General features: G+C 41.2%; 1 protein-coding gene and 1 long non-coding RNA gene across 4 annotated transcripts; both read right to left on the bottom strand.

Moving 5' to 3' along the window:
* Positions 1 to 3,440: 3,440 nt before the first annotated feature.
* LOC139629277 (uncharacterized) lies at positions 3,441 to 5,924 on the bottom strand. The gene is made up of 2 exons (XR_011692935.1): positions 5,720 to 5,924; positions 3,441 to 3,988 (listed from the first exon to the last, which is right to left on the bottom strand). It is a non-coding gene; the product is annotated as an uncharacterized lncRNA (long non-coding RNA).
* Positions 5,925 to 10,209: 4,285 nt separating this feature from the next.
* Positions 10,210 to 18,221, bottom strand: LOC139629294 (fizzy-related protein homolog). Of its 3 annotated transcripts, none has more exons than XM_071491832.1 (14): positions 18,043 to 18,221; positions 17,068 to 17,141; positions 16,452 to 16,580; positions 16,206 to 16,269; positions 15,313 to 15,443; positions 15,136 to 15,221; positions 14,865 to 15,048; positions 14,554 to 14,619; positions 14,153 to 14,255; positions 13,810 to 13,994; positions 13,444 to 13,677; positions 13,015 to 13,119; positions 11,875 to 11,967; positions 10,210 to 11,706 (listed from the first exon to the last, which is right to left on the bottom strand). In XM_071491832.1, exons 2-14 carry the CDS (start codon positions 17,134 to 17,136, stop codon positions 11,665 to 11,667), a joined length of 1,491 nt encoding a protein of 496 aa, XP_071347933.1. In that variant the 5' UTR covers positions 17,137 to 17,141; positions 18,043 to 18,221; the 3' UTR covers positions 10,210 to 11,664. The 3 variants fall into 3 exon arrangements, with proteins under 3 accessions (XP_071347933.1, XP_071347932.1, XP_071347934.1); XM_071491831.1 differs by having other exon boundaries at positions 18,074 to 18,211; XM_071491833.1 differs by lacking the exon at positions 18,043 to 18,221 and adding an exon at positions 17,785 to 17,922.
* Positions 18,222 to 18,545: the final 324 nt, after the last annotated feature.

Below are 18,545 nucleotides of genomic sequence, written 5' to 3'. Positions count from 1 at the left end.
TCCAGCCTGGACCAGGGTTCCAGCTTAACTAAATAAAAAATACACCAGGGTGTCATGCTTTAAAAAGTCAAGCGACTCAGAGGATTAAGTTTCCCTCTAGTTCTGCTGCTTCACCTTGTTGTTTCCTATTTTAATCAAATTCCTGATTAGCTTCTGTATTTAAAGGCCAATGAAATCAGGAGAACAGACAGCTATTAACTTACACCACAGATAATTTAGGATCAGAATCATGTAAATGTCTGTTTATCTTACAGCAGTAGACACTCTAAACATTATCATAATCCTTATTGATTACTTTGTAATTGTTAGTGATGCCCCCTAAAGCGGTCTATCAGAATGCTTCATACACTGACTGTGCAAATGGCTTCTGTTTTGTAGTGAATAGCTTTCTCCTGTTTTCAGTAAATATGCTGATAACAGCAGCAGTTATTTGTCCTACGGTCCCTGGTGCATCTTATGAAAGGGAACGCTGTAAAGACTGGATGATTAGAAGATCACATAATTAGTCACGACTGCTTGTCCTTTATCACTACAATTTATTTCATGTTTGTAAATTACTCAGCACCAACTAAATGATATTAAAGATGACCCTGCTCAGATATTTGTAATTATTTTATGTCAATCACAATCTGCCATGAGGTGGAGCTTCTGTCTGATAACAGGGTTGATCTGTGTCTGTTCGTCAAATGTCAGCCCTGCTTTGATGACGAGCAGACATCTTCTCTCCCGATTCCTGCTCTTCCTGACCACACATGTAGCCACATGCTGACTGCTGACTGCCGACTGCCTCTCCCTCCCCCAGAGTCCCTCCGAGGTGCCAGGGTGCTGCTGGTGATGGGTGCCAGTACAGACATCGGGGAACAGTTGGCATACCATCACGCCAGGCTGGGTGCCCAGATAGTAATAACAACGAGGAGGGAGTACATGCATTACACAAGGTCTGTGCTCTTGAGAACGTGTCTGCTGCAATTTGTCACCTGTTGTGCACTTCCTTTTACACATCCATCACTATTTTCTACCATTTTCATTTTTCAAGAAACCGTCTGCCTGGGCACTTGGCAACAGCTTTCATTGTTCAGACACAATAATTATGAACTCAAGTATCAATTGACTGTGAATCTTGTCACAAGGTCATAGTAGGTTTCAGTTTTAATTCAGGCAAAATGGGACAAATAAAGAACCATATGTGCCTGGTTATGGCCGTGAGGTGTGATTCTGCCCCCATCCAGTGGGTGGCACAGGTGCTTGGGGGCCCAAAATGCTGGAGGTAGATATGTAATAGAGGTAAACATGACTTTTTTTTCCCTTGGAAACTGGAGATGATCACACTTTCCCCCTTTTTCTTTATGAACAGATCAACATAACGAAACAATATGTACAGTACAAACAAAACTGATCATACCAGGAATATAGCCAGAGAGCATCATAGTGTGATCACTGTTGAGCATTTAAATTTAAAGAACCTGTTTACCAGAGGAGAAGAGAGAGAGGGTATTTAGCTGTAATTTGTATGTTCTGTATGGAGCTAAAACCAACAGTAAATCAGCCACATTTTTACCCAACAGCCTGAAAGCTGTTTTATGATCTGTTTGAGGATGGAGGGGAGGAACTTCTTTATGCATTACACTATTTATACCCTCCCTGATATATATGAGAGGTTGTTATTAGACAATGCTCGCCTCTATTTTTTCTGTGAGTTATATTATTACAGGACCTTCCTCGAAAACCTTGAAACTTTGTCTGCATTCTTATTGGCCAATAAACAAATGCACTTGACTCTTTTGTGTTGCTTAGCAACACAAGCCAGTCCCTGGTTTTTATATATGAAAAACCAGCATGCCGCCAATCTGGAGACTTACAGGGTGCAGTGTGAATGAGACCATCCACGATGCATTTTTAATTAAAACGTTTCAAGCCTCTGTGAGTGGAGAGGGGCTGTGAGCATTGTCTCTGATCAATATTAACAGGAGATGGTGACATGATTGATTTTTGCCTTTAGTGTCAGTGGAGATAAAGGTGATTCATCCTTCAGATGTAACTTGCATGTTGGTTTCATGTCAGCTTTGAATTTCAAAGATACTAAATCAAACAATCATTACTTTGCATTGATATGTTCAGATGTATCAAAAATAAATGAAGTGACTTTGTTTCATTTCAGATTGGCATGTTTTTTTTTTTTTGGTTTTTTCTTTTTGTTCTACACACCATGTTTGCCATGCGTGACAAAAATTGGGATCTCGTTGGGTCACTCATGCAGGTATCCTGGTAACAACAGCAAAAAAGCCTGAGTATATGTGGTCTGTTTTCACATTGTTTATGTCTATAACCTCAAGCCTTTTCAGTCTTTTTTTTCAAATAATTTCTTTAGTCTAGATTTATCTGTGTTCCCCTCCTATGATTTTTATATATTTAAATACAGTTGGTGAAATTTGACATAATCTTCTGTTTCTCGGTGATGTGGTGGGATTTGACATATTTTAATTCTATGTCTGTGTCTGTTAGTATATTTTTCTCTTCTTTGTCAGTTAATTTCCCTTATCTCTATGAACATGGCATCAGCCGGTAAACCAGTGGTGGAGTGGGGGGCAGGATCAGACTTGTGCTGTGTGAACACACCTCTGTGTCTTTGTAGCGACTGTAGATATCTTACATTTGCTCAGGTCTATTTACTGATATTAATCAAAGATCAGAAAGGACCCAGATCTGCATCGAGCTCATGAGAAGACCAAATACTGGCAGTGTGATACAGGGCAAAGGAAACACATGACTGGATAATTTGAGCACAGGACTCCTTCCCTAGTGATTTCTGATCCTAATGAACAGCGCTACTAGGTTCACAGTGAATGGTTTCTTTGGCACCATGCAGCTCAGCAATGTCTTAGTCAACGTGCAGAAAGTCAGGTCAGCCGGCCACCACTTAAGAAAATAAATAATAATAATAATATTAATAATAAAATAATAATTAGGCCTCCTTGGTTGGCTTTATGTTACTGTCATCATTTGGTGTGAATAACACACCACCATGATGACCTCTCCTGTTAGTTACCCTCTGCACATCAAAGCTTGGAGACTGGCTTCCCTTTTTTTTTTCACATGGTCACTCACATACTGAAGAAACTACTACAGCACATTACAGTGACTGAGGCAGCTCCTTAAGTCCACAGAGGGATTTAGACCCCTCTTACTGATGGATCACATGTATTTAGTCCTCAAAGTACTGAAAGTGTTGCACATAGTAATGAGTTAAGTAAAGCTTTTTGGTCTCATCAAGGACGACTGATACGTTTGAGGAGAATAGAGCGTAGTAAATTGGACACAGTGTGGGTTTTTTTTTTTGTGTTTTTTTTTACTTTGGGATTTCCTCTGCGCCCAGTGTGTTTTCAGATCCAACCCTGTCATGTGGATATTGGTGCTGATGTGAGTAAATGCAATACACATGAGAGGTTTTCATTCGAGTTTTATTAAACCTATAAAAAAAGGCTAGAGAATCTGTAAGTGCCAATGCAGATTAATGAATGAACAATAAAAATTTAGAAATGAACTCCAAACAGTAACACCAGATTATTTTATGGCTGTTTTGAACAAAGTGTGCTGCTGTATGTCATTGTTACAATATTACACAACAGGTTTAGGAGCAGTTTTCATCGTGCATGATTCAGTTCAATTGATATCCTTGGTTAAATTATGCTCTCACGTTAAGGCTACATATAGTCACACTGGGCTGAATCAGAACATTGTAAGTGCGTTTTAAGGGGTACGTTTCATATAAACAGGAAAACCCAACAGTGAAACAGTGAACAGATTCTGAATCGAAGATACGTGCAGGTTAAAGCTGATGGAGACTGAAGGAGACTGCTTGTGCTGAGAGGCAGACTGGGACTTGTTGTTCTTTGATCAGCGTCACAACAAAATCACTAGTCTTCCACTCAGCACTACCAACACTTCCCCTCTGCATCCCCTCCTTTCTGTCCTCATGCACTGCTTCAATCTGTAATAAAAGAAAAGCTTGTTACACAACCAAACCTTGACATACTAAAGTCTGAATCTTCCCTCCACTGTACCAATGTCAAACAGGATCTATTGATTTTGCAGCTTTGGGGACTTCAGAGCATTTCAGGATATACATGTGTCACAGGTGTTGCAGAGCGCCCGACCACTGGCTGGTGGCGCATTGATAGGTTGTGAACTTCAGATGGCGGAGATGGAAACACTACGTCTAATTCCCATCTCTGTGTTTCCCTCAATCCATTTCTCTCTGAAGCCTGTTGACATTCCATCCTTCCTTTGTTGTTGTAATGCCAACCTTTCAGCTCCTCTCAAAAGAGGGGACAGGAGGAGGAGGAGGAGGAGGAGGGTAGGAACACATAGAGAGAGAAACAGGATCACAGCACAGGCACTTAGAATTAATGCTGTTCACCATATGCAATGAACAGAAACCCTATGCTGTGCACAGTTAAGAAAATGGAAAGAATGGAGATGTGAACGCAGAACCTCAACTCAAGTGATTTGTGTTTTCCTTTACAATAAGTCACAATTGGACTGAGAGAGAGAGAGAGAGAAAAGAGACAGACAGATTGTCCTGCATCTCCAGTATGTTTCTGAGCTGGTAGCTATGCAACAAGACTGGGAGTCAGTGGAAGAGGGGGATGGGAAGCTGGGGACAGTTTAGTGAGAGGAAGGAAGGGAGGAAGGAAGGAGGGAAGGAGGCAAGGATGCAAGAAAGGAGGGAATGGGAGGGGGGGGGGGGGGGGGGGGGTTGGGGCTTGAGTGCAAACTAGAGAAAAGAGGGGTGCTGAGCAAGACAACAAGAGGAGACCCCAGAGGAGATGGTCAAAGATGTCCACTGAAGACATTATCATATGGCACTGATGGAAAAGAAGAGACCTTATTCGCTGTTGCTCTTCCACACTGGCATTCATAAACATACAGTACGCCTCTCGAAAAATCCTCCATTTAGTTTCCAAACAGCAGCTGGACCATTAGGTTGTGTTAATATTCAACAGACATGTCAATATAGTTTAAAAAAAAAAAGGCGACAACCCCCCCCCCCCCCCCCCCCCCCCCCCCCACCCCCGTTATTCCAGATCGCAGCTAAATGAAAGTGAGTGGCCCTCGACGTGGGAGCTGTCCAGGGTCTCGGTGCTGAATGACGCCCTACTTCCTCCGCGTCCATCTCCACCTCAGCATCTCGCCTCGATTCCGGCCCGGGAAAAAACATGCCACCTGTTGCTGCACCGAAGTTTTCTCTCAGGAGGTTATAAAGCCCCACAACGCGTCTGAGACGTGACATATATAATCTGTGGCGACCCTGGTCCTGACGTAAAGTAACCTCAGTTACCTTTTCTCTTACAAATCACGGCAACATGACGACATGATAAACATTTCCCCCCTCTCTCTCTCCCGCACCCCCCCCCCCCCCCCCCCCCCCCCCCGCAGGCGAGGCAGGAAGAGGAGGAAGAGGTTGTCATTTAATTTCCCTCAGACGCAATCGGGATTTGAACTCTGCTATTTCTGCTTTTCCTTGTGTGGCTCGAAGGCTCTTTGCTTTATTCATGCTGAAGTGCAAAATTACCACAAAAAAAAAAAAAAAAAAAAAAAAAAAAAAAGGTAAAGGCAACGCGAGAGCAATGCAAACATGTTGATATGCTGCAGAATAAACAGCCCGACTGCATCCTCTTCAGAAATCAACCAGGATAAAGGCTGGAAGTGATGGACTCACCGTTTACCGACGGGAACAACAGGTGACGCCGACGTGTCTTTCGCTGTTGGGGCTTTTCAGCCACAGTCGGCGCTTGTGCGCCCTCCCATATCTCCGCTCCACGTAATGGTCACATCGTGATGTTACTGGGTAAGCTGGAGGAAGACGGAGACGTGTGTTTATATACGTCTGCTGCTCGGGAGAAGACAAGGAGGAGGCGGGTCGCTGCGGAGTGACGACTGCGAGAGGAGGCCAATGGACGCGGGCTTTTTTCAGACCTTGTTAAGGGTGCGGCCCAAACCAGCAGCTAAATTACATTATATGAAGGTTAAGGATGCATGTGAATAAGACGTATGGAGGCTGAGGATATAGGCTACATCGATGGAAAGTACTTGGATTTCTATTTAGGGAAAGGTTTGCGGTCAGGCTTGATTACTGTAGGAATAAACCAGTGCAATTTTCTGCTGTTTTAATCAGATCGAGGAAACACCTCACACACACACACACACACACACACACACACAAATCCTAAATTGAAATCATGCGCCCCAAGAGTGGAAAAAAACTTCACCTGAGATCCTGACTGTGTAGTGAGGAGCTCAGATGTAATTGAATTAAAGCTGATCTGTGAGATCAAGATTAGGCATCTAATTAATCTGCAATGGAAACAACAAGAGTGAAATGTTACATGCCTGAGGGCTGTGGAGGCTGGACAACTGTAAAATAAATAGCTTTAAGAAACAACTGGCAATTTATCCTGATGTGCAAATACATTCACGCACTCAGTCAAACTACAAGCTCAACTCAAAGCTATCAGCGCCACAATGTAGTATACCACTGAGAACATACCATTAAAGCATCTCATGGACAATTACAGCAGATTGGTAATTTAGCTCTGTACGTAGGTGTAACAGAACATCTGCATCCTGGTTCTAATACTTATCAGTGTTTTTAAAGAAGAGAGGAAGCTGTAAAAAAAAAAAAAAAAATGATTAGCGGGATGAAAACCGATCTGAAGTATACATTTTTCCACTGAATGGTGTAAATTTCAGCAATAGATGGTTGTTCTCAAAGCTGAAGTCATCCATCAGTTGTAGCCTGAATAACACTGTCTCCCAAAAACAGCACCTGGATGTACATAGACTACTTCAGAACCCCATCAAGGTAAGATTTTGTCTATAGAGAGAAAGCATGTGTCGGACAAAGCACAAAATTAGACAGGAGTCTCTTCAGAGGTTCGGGAGATAATAATCAGAGCTGGTGTCCCTGTTATTCACTCACTGTGCCATCTTTACATGACATAAATTGTATTACAGTTACTCAGTTTTACAGTTGCTCATAGTGTTTGACCTCAACATTTTAGCAGTAGTTGCAGACTGGTAGGATACAAGAGAGTGATTTAAATTTGCAACTCTTTCTTAAGTCTAAAAGCTTAGAGTTTTGTTTTAAAATTACATTAGTTTAACATTATTAGATTTATGTTGAGGCACAAGTACAAAAAGTGATGGGGGGCTTTACATTTGAATAAACTGAGCAGCACTGTCACAGTCAGCAGAGGTGTGGTCCTGGTGATACAGATAAACACTCTTTTTCCTTTACTGTGAATTAAATGAAATTTGACTTTTGATATTTGTAAGTAGTGAAGAATTTGGCCTTAGGATCACTTATCACAACAACAATACCAATGTTTGGTAAGCATCAGAGTATTAAAAAGCTTTGTCAGGAGTTAGACACTTAGGTGGCGTCTGCCTTATGAAAGAGGTCTCTAAGGATCCATACATTTACACACTCTTATAAAAATATGAACACTATCAGCAAGCAGCCAGAATTATTGGAAAACCAAATTTTATACAAAAACATAAAGAATCCTGTTCAGAATTTAATGTTTGTCTCATGTTGTCTCCATTTAACAACTCAAAAGCATACAGAGCCCATCGTGTTATTAGTCTTCACTTTATAGAGACAAGCAGAGAAAAGGACGCAACTCTTCATATTTGCGAAAAAATATACTTGAGTGTTTTTACTAAATAGAACCGGAACCCACTTTTTTATATTAACCAATAGCGGCCATTACGGCAATAATTTCACTCCCAGTAAATGGCACCATGACAAGGATGTTTCCTGCTGCATTCAGGGTCCCCTGTGACATTTTACCAAAATCTTACGACGCTTCAAGAACTCACTGAATTCCTTGAATCTTTATGTTGTTCTTTGATCTTTTTTGTTTGTTTGTTTGTTTGTTTTTTTTATCATTTTCATTGGGTTGTTTAAATCGTAGCCCCTTGTCTCTGACACCTGCTAGTTGGAATCTTGTTACAGTTTACAGGCTGTGGAAAAACACCCTCCCAACCCCCCATGTTATGAATGCAAAGGTGCCGCTGGGGTGAGTGACTAGCGTCTGTTTGTGAATAAGGCACATGAGTGACCCTCTCTGTGCTCTTTTCCCTCTGACAAAATGACCAAAAAGGATCCTGGGTGGCTGCAACTATTAGTTATCACAAAGGCCTTGTTCCTTTGATATCCCTGCAGGCTGGTTATCAATGCAACTCAAGAGTCAGGCTTAGCGAGGAACCTGGGGGAAGATCCTGCTCGCTGTGTTGTGAGGCTTTAGTTGTATAACGAACATCGCACTCTGTGCCTCTTGATAGAAACATCAGGAGGTAGGATTATGCATATTAGTGATCCCCCTCTGTTCTCCCCTCTGCTTTCAGGGCTTAATGTTAACATGTGCCCACCGAGAGCCACAGATGAATGTCTTCCATTCAGATGATTTATCTGATCACTATAATGGACCATGCATGTTATTTAGATGACATTATAATGGAGTTTGAAGGGGAGAAGGGCTCGGTGTTGATAGAAGCTGAGTCACATAGGCCTACAGTACCTGATCGTCATCTCACAGAAAAAAAACAAAAACGCTTCACGATCTTTAGTTTCAGAAGTCACAAAATTAATAGTGGTATTTGTCACTATTTTATTTTTCGCTTGTTAAATTCAGTCTCAACTATGGATGATTTCTGCTTTCCATCTGTAAATGTTTCAAAAACACAGGAGCAGAATCATTCACGGTCCCTTCTTTTCTTCATGTATTTAGAGCCTCCAGCTGTTGTTTACACTGATAAAAACCCATTTGCTGTTTAAATGTGTAAGAATGAGTTTGGATAGGCCACAGGGCACAAGCAGAGGTGTGGGAGCTTTTGGAGGCGGTGAACATTTGTTATTTTTCATGCTCTGGGTCAAAACTATGCTTGCGTGGGCTGGACTGGTAATATGATAAAAATTTACAGACTTCCAGGGACCAAGGTGAAGCCGCGGGGTGTTTTGCGGCTGTTAGAACTCTCCCTCTAACAAATGTGGACCTAAACTGAGGATAAAGTGGAACCAGATACCTTGTGGGGACGTTAGCTGCCTGTTGAGATGTTTAACCTTCCTCATGGCTTGTTACATAGGCAGTCAACAGTACCGGTGGGATATTCTTCTGGTGACTTTTAGACCTGATTCTCACCTTTAAGGCAACATGGTCAAGGTTGATTGTATGGGTGTGGTAGCAGCAGTGTAGCACTGAATCACTGAATCTGAAACAGCTCATAGGATGGCTCCCTCTGGTGTTCTCTTTGCATTTGAACAACACAAGAAACCACATCTGCTGAAAATCGTTCAGACAGGTGACAAAGGAGAAAATTATTCTGTACAATATGTGAACCATGTGAATCATATGCTTCCGCTTTCATAGTCACCATGACTCAGCCCAAATGAACACCTATTGGAGATTGACTAACGTGTTAGGCACCACCATCAAAACCCCAGATGAAGCAATATTTTTCATAAGGATGGTTCCATCCCTCCAGTAAAGCTTCAGAGACACAGAGCATGGAAGCTGGAAGACACTCAGCATTGTTTTTTTCTTTTAATATTTTGCCTATCTGTAGTTATTTTGATTGATGATTGAAATGATTAAAAACTCGTACATGAGCCACACCATCGCACTGGGTTACATGTTCCTGCATTACGATTTCACAGGGAAGTTGACCTTTGACCAATTGGATGTCATAAAAATGTCATCACTTCATTGCATTTGTCATAATTGGTGAATGTCAGCCCTGTGATAGGCTGGTGTCCTGTCCAGAGTGTACCCCAACCTTGCCCAGTGTCAGCTGGGATTGGCTCCAGCCAGTTCGGATAAGTGGTATAGATAATGGATGGATAATTAGTGTATGAATTCTTGAGTTATGCCCAAAAAATGTGTTTTGTGAGGTCACAATGACCTTTGACCATCAAAATCTAATCAGTTCGTATATTTAAGTGCAAACATTTGTGCAAAATTTAACAGATTCCACTCAAGGTGTCACTGAGATATTACATCCAAGAGGACAAAAATGTGTTTTTCACTGAATGCATTTTTATTATTATTATTATTATTTAGCCTTCTTAAAAAAAAAAGTATCCTACATGTTTGTGAGCCATTGCATCTACTCTTCAGTAATTGGACAATAAAACAGTGACAAGAAAGGTAGAAGATATGGTCATTTAATTGTTGATTATCTCTCAGTACAGAAATATTTTTCTTTTTAACATTCTTTCTGTGATTCAAGTTGGCAGCATTGTCTTGATTCTGAAGTGGCATTAAGAGAAATTTCCACAGAGTTGAACAGTGAAACTGCCCATCAGCTTCCTTCAGAGAACATTAGTAAACAAACACGCCACTTCTGTACAAGAACCTTTCACAACACAAATAAATAGCATTCATTTAAATGTGGCACGCTAGCTGACTCAAACATTCAAACAGAGGAAAAAGAAAATCAAAATTGGGAGAGAATGTTGCAGATGATATGAATTTTTTTTTTCTAGATTAAAAAAAATACAATAGCATGACTGCTCAACACAAATGGTCTGAAGTAGCAAAAGACAAGTGCCCCAAGCTTGAATATCTTAGCAGACGCAGCACAAACCAGAAGCTCTGCACAGAACAGCATTACACTGTCTGGTTTATTCCCAAATGTTTTAACTGTGTTACAAACTGCACTAATAAACCAAAGTGTTTTTGTTTTAATTTTTGCTCGCCTGATTTTCCATTTAAGAAAGTAAGGAAACAAGATGAGTGAAAAGTATCCACACAAGTCACATTAAAATCTTCTCATTTTCAAGTGTATTATTTTTGCAAGCAACAGATCTAATGTACAGCGTTACCAAATAGTTATTTTCTTCTACGATGTGTTGACTTTTCTTGAGAAATGATGAAACAATATTTGCCAATAAGGCTTAATATCATTAGAGTAAAATGAACTTGTCAAATCTAAAAAAACAGGACCAATCCTTGTTAATCATTAACAGTTCTCAGACTGGCACAGGATTATGTAATCTGTTGTCAGTGTACATGTAAAATACAAAAAGATGAGCTTGGATTTTTCTGCAAAGACCTGAACAAAGCCAAACATACTCCACAGATCAGACCAAAAGCTGCAGTTACACACATAAAAGGAAGTTTACCAGCCTTCAAAACAAACACACCAGTAAGAATATGTGTTAAAAATAAGTAAAAAAACCAAAACAAAAACAAAACAAAATAAATAGACAATCAAACAGACAAACTCAATATTTGGCAGGTATGCACAACATCGGCCTGTAAACAGAACATAATCACATGGGGAAATAACGCCCCAAATTCTCCTCCTCATCAGAGATCTCTGGTCTGCTGGAGGAGTCAGTGGCTCCATCATTATTCAGGAGGAGGTGGAATACTGTACGTACTGTATGCATGTCCTCTGCCCTCGACACTCAGCCTGTGCATCTCTACCGCTCCTCCCACCACCAGCTACAATTTGGCCAATAAACTAAGGGCAGTCGAGGGGTGCCCTCTGTAGACTACTGAGGTGAATACTCAAACACAGGGGCAATTTACAGCTTCATACATGCAAAGATAAATTCCCCTCCTGGCTTTATTCCCTCGTAGTACAGAGGTGTGCTTACTACCGGATCCTTGTGAAGAGGTTCAGTACTGACACCGACTCCTGAAAGAGGGAGGGAGACACAAGAAGGTAAAACAAAGACCACTGGGAAAAATGCAATATGGTTTTTGAAATCCTATAGAGGGAATGCAACAAATAGAGAGCAGATATAGAGACAAAAACAAAACAAACAACGACGTAGGCCTAAATATAAAAATAGAGAGTAAATACCTTTGTGGATCTCATCTTGCTAAAGACGTTCCAGAACCGAAGTGTTTCATCTCCAGCCCCCGTCACAATGGCCTCTCCATCAGGTGACATGGCCTGCACATATACAGTATTTTAACAGTATGTAATCAGTATAGGATTTTTTTGTTGTTTTAGTGGATAAAATAATTATGATTAAATAAAAACATTCAGAAATTTTAAAGTAATTAGTTTATTCCATTTCCTTAAAATGCACATAAAGATGAATAATGAAAAATACTCCTAAACATTTCATACCTCGTGTCTTGCTTTTGGCTCTGTTATGCATTGTCAGCTCTGAGACCTTATACAGACAGATGTGTTTCTTTCCAAATTATGTCCAATACATTTACTTTACCACAGATGGACTCCAGTCAAGGTGTTGAAACATCTCAAAGATGACTAACAGAAATGGGAGGCACCTGAGCTAAATTTCTACAGTCATAGGAAAGTGTGTAAACACTTCTGTCAATGTGATATTTCAGGTTTTTCCTTTTTAACATATTTCTTTTTCTAAAATTTGGTTTTCCCTTCTTCATTATGGGGTGTCGAGTGTAGATTGATGAGGGTTTTCTTTTTTAATTTTAGCATAAGGCTGCAGGGGTTTAAGGACTTTCTGGGTGCACTGTAGATACAGTATACAGTACGTCTGTGTGTGTATATTTAATTCTTTTTATCTTTTTCCCTACTAGATTTTGGTTTATATGTGTAACGACCACTCCTGTTTTGCTGTGTCTGGCCTGTTGCTGCTCGCCGTCTCTCCTCCCCCTTTTCACGAAGCAGCCAAGCAGAGTGGTCGTCAGCCAGAAGTGGTTCACCTGGGCTGTGGGCTGGGCAACTTTTAAAAGCTGCCTGCTCAGTTTCTCAGTCTCTCTCTCACCTCCCTTACCATTCACTACTGAATTTACTGATTCAACCTGTCTGGTTTTGTTATGCAAATAAGTTACTTTAAAAAAATGACTTTTGTTTGATTTTTAAGCATGTGTGTTCTTCCTCCCTCTTTGTATGAACTTTGAGCCAGTTCGTGACATATGTCTTTTCCAGGAATGTTTTAGCTGTTGTTATTCTCGGACAACGTCCAACATGAGACTTGTATTAAAAAGGCACAATATACAGTATACTGACCAGGTAGAGTACTCTGTAGGAATGTCCTGTAAGTTTGGCCACTTGAGTTAGAGAGGGATACTTCCATACCAGGATCTGGTTCTGGGAATAACCATGTGTGCTGACCTGCAGGGAAATTATACATGGCTTAGCTAAAGAATTGGAGGCAAGGCTGATGAAAAATAACAGAACAACTCAAAAATGAAACAATACTGACAACTTCCAACAACTCCAAAACTGCTTCACTACTGTGTGCACAGCTGGCATCTTTACCATGAAAACAGGATATACACAATGCTACGTGCAGGGTGTAGAGTAATAAAACTGGTTTTTTATCTCTTTTTATCTTCTATCTACTTTCTTCTTTTATCATAAAACAATCTCTGTTGTTCTTCTTCTGCATCTAGTTCAGGGCAGCACTGTTCAAAACAAAGACTTCAGGTGACTCACCAGTTCGTTAGTGTGCTTGGACCAGGCCAGGTTGCAGACTTGAGAGCCAGTGTCGGTGCACTGCAGTGGCTGGCCTGTCAGAGTGTTCCAGAAGCGGATGCAGCGGTCGGCGGTGCCGCCTCCAGAGGCCAGCAGGCCGTGCTGGTGGGGAGACCAGGCGATGGCCTTCACTGCAGCCAAGTGCTCCGTGTACTGCTGCACCGGGAGGACACTCGAGTGGTTCCACACAAGCAGCTGCAGACAGGAGGTTGAAACAACAAAGGGAAGAGGAAATAGAGTAATACGTTTGTGGGGATTTATAAAAAAGTGGTCCTGGCACAGACATGTGGCTGACAGAAGCACAGGTAAGATTCTCTGTCTGCATACCTTGTTATCATTTCCACCAGAGGCCAGCAGCTGGTGGTCTGTGCTCCACTTGAGCCCACAAACTTCCTGTCTGTGCCCTTGGAGACGGCGCTCAGACTGGAGAGGTGGGGCTCTAATGTCCCGTTGCAGGATCACCCGATCACGGCTCCCAGACGACAGCTGGTCCGCATTCCATGCCAACGCACCTGGCAGCAGAGAATAAAACACAGAAGCAAGAGAGTATGATTCACTGACCATGAATGAGAGATGTTGCGAAACAACTGTGTGAAAATTAATGATGGTAGTGATATTTCAACTCGTGCAACTGTCACCACCTTTGTCTTTCAAGCCTCTCTCAACTCACCCACTCTGGCTGTGTGTCCTTCTAGAACAGACAGCTTCTTCCCTGCTGCTGCATCCCAGATCTGTACGTAGCCTTTATGAGTCCCCACTGCCACCAGGTTACCCTAAAAATAGACACACCACCCTTTGAATATTACACTGATGTATGAAGAGTCTGTGATGACTTCAAAAAATGATTTAAAAAAAAAAAAAAAAAAAAAAGGAACAAGAGATTGTTCCTTTTGAAACAGATTGAAACAGAGCCCATGCACAAAAACTCAAATTGCATCTTTATTGAACATAAAGTGACAGCCTTGACCAACGATGGCTCAAATCATCAGGGTTTTGGTTTAAGGGTTTGACTTCAACCATATTTGAGATGGTTTCTTTTGGTTATGTAAAGACGATAACAGACAAACTCACCCTCTCTGACCAGCCCACTGATGTTACTGAGTCTCCCTCTACAGAAAGGTCACATAGACGTGTCACCTGAAGAGATGGAGAGTGAACATGAACATGAATATTCAGGGGGCAGTTCAATTACATTCTAAGACTCTCTTGGTTAATATGTAGGACACAACCAGTGAAACCCGTAACTGACAGATCCAGCGTGATTAGAAACATTATTCGAGAGAAAAGTTTATACTCATCAATCATCTTTAACCACAGTGAAGACCATTGCTTCGGGCCTCTTTGTCTCTTTATTTTGCTCAATACAAACAGATCATACACACCTGGCTGGTGCAGGCACTCCACAGGTAGACACAGGTACCCAGTCCAACACTGAGCACATTCAGAGACGACCAGTCCACTAAGTTGAGGTAGAAGTCATCCTGTAGCTCTGGAGCATCCAGAACTTTGAAAGGAATTTTGGATATTTTGCGTGTAGGTTTCCTTGGCGACCGTAGCAGTTTCTGGCTACAATACACAACACAATACAGTGAGGGATGCTTTGCTCTTTTCCTCCTCAATTAAAGAGGGAACATAGCAGGCAAAATGTATTACCTGTTGCTACTGACAGGAGATAGAGAATATGGAGATACTGTGTTTCCATCCTCCTCTGGCAGAGCCCTCTTGGTACTCACAGAGTACTACAAAACACAAACACATATAAACACAAATACATAAAAACACAGCAAAAACTAGTAGATTAAAAGTTGCAGATATGTTAACTGTTTTTACACTAAAAAGGCTCCTCTTGGCAGGAGTGGACGGCTGCAGACGGCGGTCTTCTGACTGGGGGTCCTGGACTTTCTCAATACCTGCTCCTAGCAGCTCGTTCTTCAGCAGAGCCGAGTAAGCCAGACCATCCGCTGAAGGCAGAGGAAGAGACAGAGGGGAAATCAAACCACGCTGTCCAAATGATTAAGTTCAAACACTGTGCTCCCTCTGCAATTTCTTAGCTTCTCTCTCACATCTCAAGATCAGGGAGAATTTTTCACTAAGCCTTGTTTAGTCCTTATCTCCAGTTTCCATGAGCCTGTTCTGGCTTAGTAAACAAGAGAAGGTCAAATTATCAAGTTTGACTGGAGCAGACAGGGATCCCGGTGGAAATGAGCTGAAAAGGGGATAAAACTCACTCTAAATGTCCAGCAACAACAGAGAGGAACATATGCGTTTGGGGCTGAGAATCACAGGGTAATTCATGATACATCGCTTTCACAATAATTTCTGTAAACTAACTACCAGTTATGATAATGGTGATTCTGCAATCATGACAATTTCACCACCATCAAAGTGGCTAGGACACTGAAGAGAAAAACAAACCGCTAATTAAACTGCACCATTATTAAGAGCTTTCCGAGTCTTTTCAATAAGGCAACAAATGTATCCATGTGTGCCATCGCTCATCACCCCAATTTCAAACTGCAATTAATTGACAAAAGGCTGAACTTCCGACAGTTTAGAGTTTAAATGTCTGCAGTAAAGGAAGGATGTACCTGTCTCTCAGTAGCAGAGCAGAATATTTCATGACATTGGTGCCAGTGTACTAATAAAATTATTGCAACACACTGTGTCATATTACATTTATTTGCCTAATCTCTAGATGCTTGGTATAAAGGTGGATTCATTACCTTTGTTGCTGTCTGTAGTGCCATCTTTGGTTTTCCTATTTTGATTGTGCGACTTTTCAATTTCCTGTGTCAGAAAATGAAATAAATAAATGATCACTGTCAAATAAATGTGTAAAAGCAAGTACAGATAAATTGAAGGAAAATTATAATATATAATGTTTCTTTGTCGGCAATAATCAACCATCCTGAGACCACTGTTCTTTTGGTAAAGAAAGTGAAGTCCTGGGTGTATTGAAGCAGACTCACATTGATGCGGTGGAAGTTGACACTCCAGTTGGCTCCGGCCCGGGAGGGAATGAAGCGATCACCGTGCTTGCTAGGGGAGGATAGGGGGGAGCTGGTGGGTGTCAGAGCTCGCACTGCTCCTACAGCTTTCTACACAAGGGAGGAGAGGACAAAGCATTTTCTGACTGGCGACCAAACACAAACAGGCCTTGGACAGTGATTTGAAAAGTTGATGACAAAAGGAAGATAATTTAAGTGGCAGATGGTGCATTTGTTCAAGGTGTTACCAACAGGAGGCAACATTCACAAAACCCAGTCATTTGGCCAGTAAGGTCTTGGTTTCACTCAACACTCGTGACACCGTCAAATGAAAGAGAATGGCCCATTAAAGCATTTATTCTGCCAACAGATGGAGAGAAACACCCTCTCCGCCCATCATACAACATTTGGGAGAGGCTTTCAACATGTTACAGTCATGATGATGACTTAATCATACTCGTCAAGACTGTATGCCTTTACTTATTCATGGTCACATCTGGAGGAATTATATATTGAAAGGAAATATACCTTACTAATGTACAAGGACAGGGACATAATGGACAAGATGTCCAAAAAAGTGTGTGTCTCATTTACTTACTATGGGGCTTGCGTTTTCATTTTGGATGTTTATCTGCCTGAGCAGCCTACACTCATAGTCCTGATCCATGATGCCTGAAAAACAGGATAACACAAAACTGATCAACACAATCATAAAATCATACAATCATTTTTTGAGTAGACATGTAGGATAGCAGATTACTAACAAAGAGATACTTGGAAGAGAGTCTTGCTGACTTTTGGTAATTTTAATTTTAATCATTATGCTTTAACAATAAATTAACCTACTATTTTTTCACTTTATCTGTGAGTACTTCTACGTATAAAATGTCATGAAATGAAAAGTGACGTCTTTAAACAGCTTGTTTTAACAGTAGGGGGAAAAAAGTAGCAAATGTTCACATTTAGTAAGATGGAATCTGCAAATGTTAGGTGTTTTGCTTGATCCGTTACTTAAACAATGAGTGGATTGCAAAAGTTTTTGTCGTCAGTTTTCTTTAGATGATTGATTAATACATTAGTTGTTTCAGCAATACTGCCCAGTATATACTTTGACATGACAAAATTAATCAGTGATCCCCTGTTTACGAAACTGACTACTCGGCTAAGTGACAAGCTGTGTAATTTCATCATGGGAAAATGAGTATCACGCTAATCGAGACAACGATTGGTTATCAAGTAAAGAACACAACAGTCATTCAGCTGATGACCACCACATTAAACTGGATGATAACGAAAAGACAAACTTTGTAGTCACCTTCAGGAAGCACTCCCAGAAATAATCCTGAGCGAAATACGATACCGCAACTGCTTTGTGGTGATAATCTAGACAACAGTCTAACTGTCTATTACAAGTCACAGCATTAAAAAAACCCAAATTATTCAACCTTCCAGCACACAGAGCTAAGCTAATGCTAACGCTAGCTCAGCTGACCTAACGTATGTTAAGCTAGCTGTCCGGCTAATGCATTAGCAACATTGTTTGTTCACCATCTAGACTCGTATTAACACCTACTGTGCCCCGATAACCTCTTCCCGTTACGCACCGTTGAATCAATTTTCGTCGCGGAGTTAGTTCCAGTTGAAATGTTTAGTTTTGTGCTTCTTACTCTTAAAAACAGAGCATATAAGATAGAAATGTTTTCTTTTGCCGATCGTTCAATTTGGGTTCGCTAAGCACCACGGGAAGGATGTGACGTCGCTGTTTTTGAATCACACATTTTGCGTTGCTAAGGAAACGTGTCACTCTCTCTCTCACACACACACACACACACACACATACACATACACAATACACTGCCTCCCACTGTTGCCACAAGGCTCTGACTTCACGTTAAACAAGAAAACCACGTTTACTGAACTGAAAGCGTGTGTGTGTGTGTTTGTGTGTGTGTGTGTGTGTGTGTGTGTGTTTGTGTGCACTTGTAAATGCTACATAGTGAGGACAAAAAAAAATGCTTGCCTGACAGAGTGAGGACATTTTGTTTTGTCCTCACTTTCTGCAACACTGTCAAAGGA

This window comes from Trachinotus anak, unplaced genomic scaffold, assembly GCF_046630095.1.
Source record: "Trachinotus anak isolate AG129_WGS33_773 ecotype Australia unplaced genomic scaffold, CSIRO_AGI_Tana_v1 ptg000012l, whole genome shotgun sequence".
NCBI classification, from domain to species: domain Eukaryota; kingdom Metazoa; phylum Chordata; class Actinopteri; order Carangiformes; family Carangidae; genus Trachinotus; species Trachinotus anak.
This window is presented reverse-complemented; position numbering and strand designations above follow the sequence as displayed.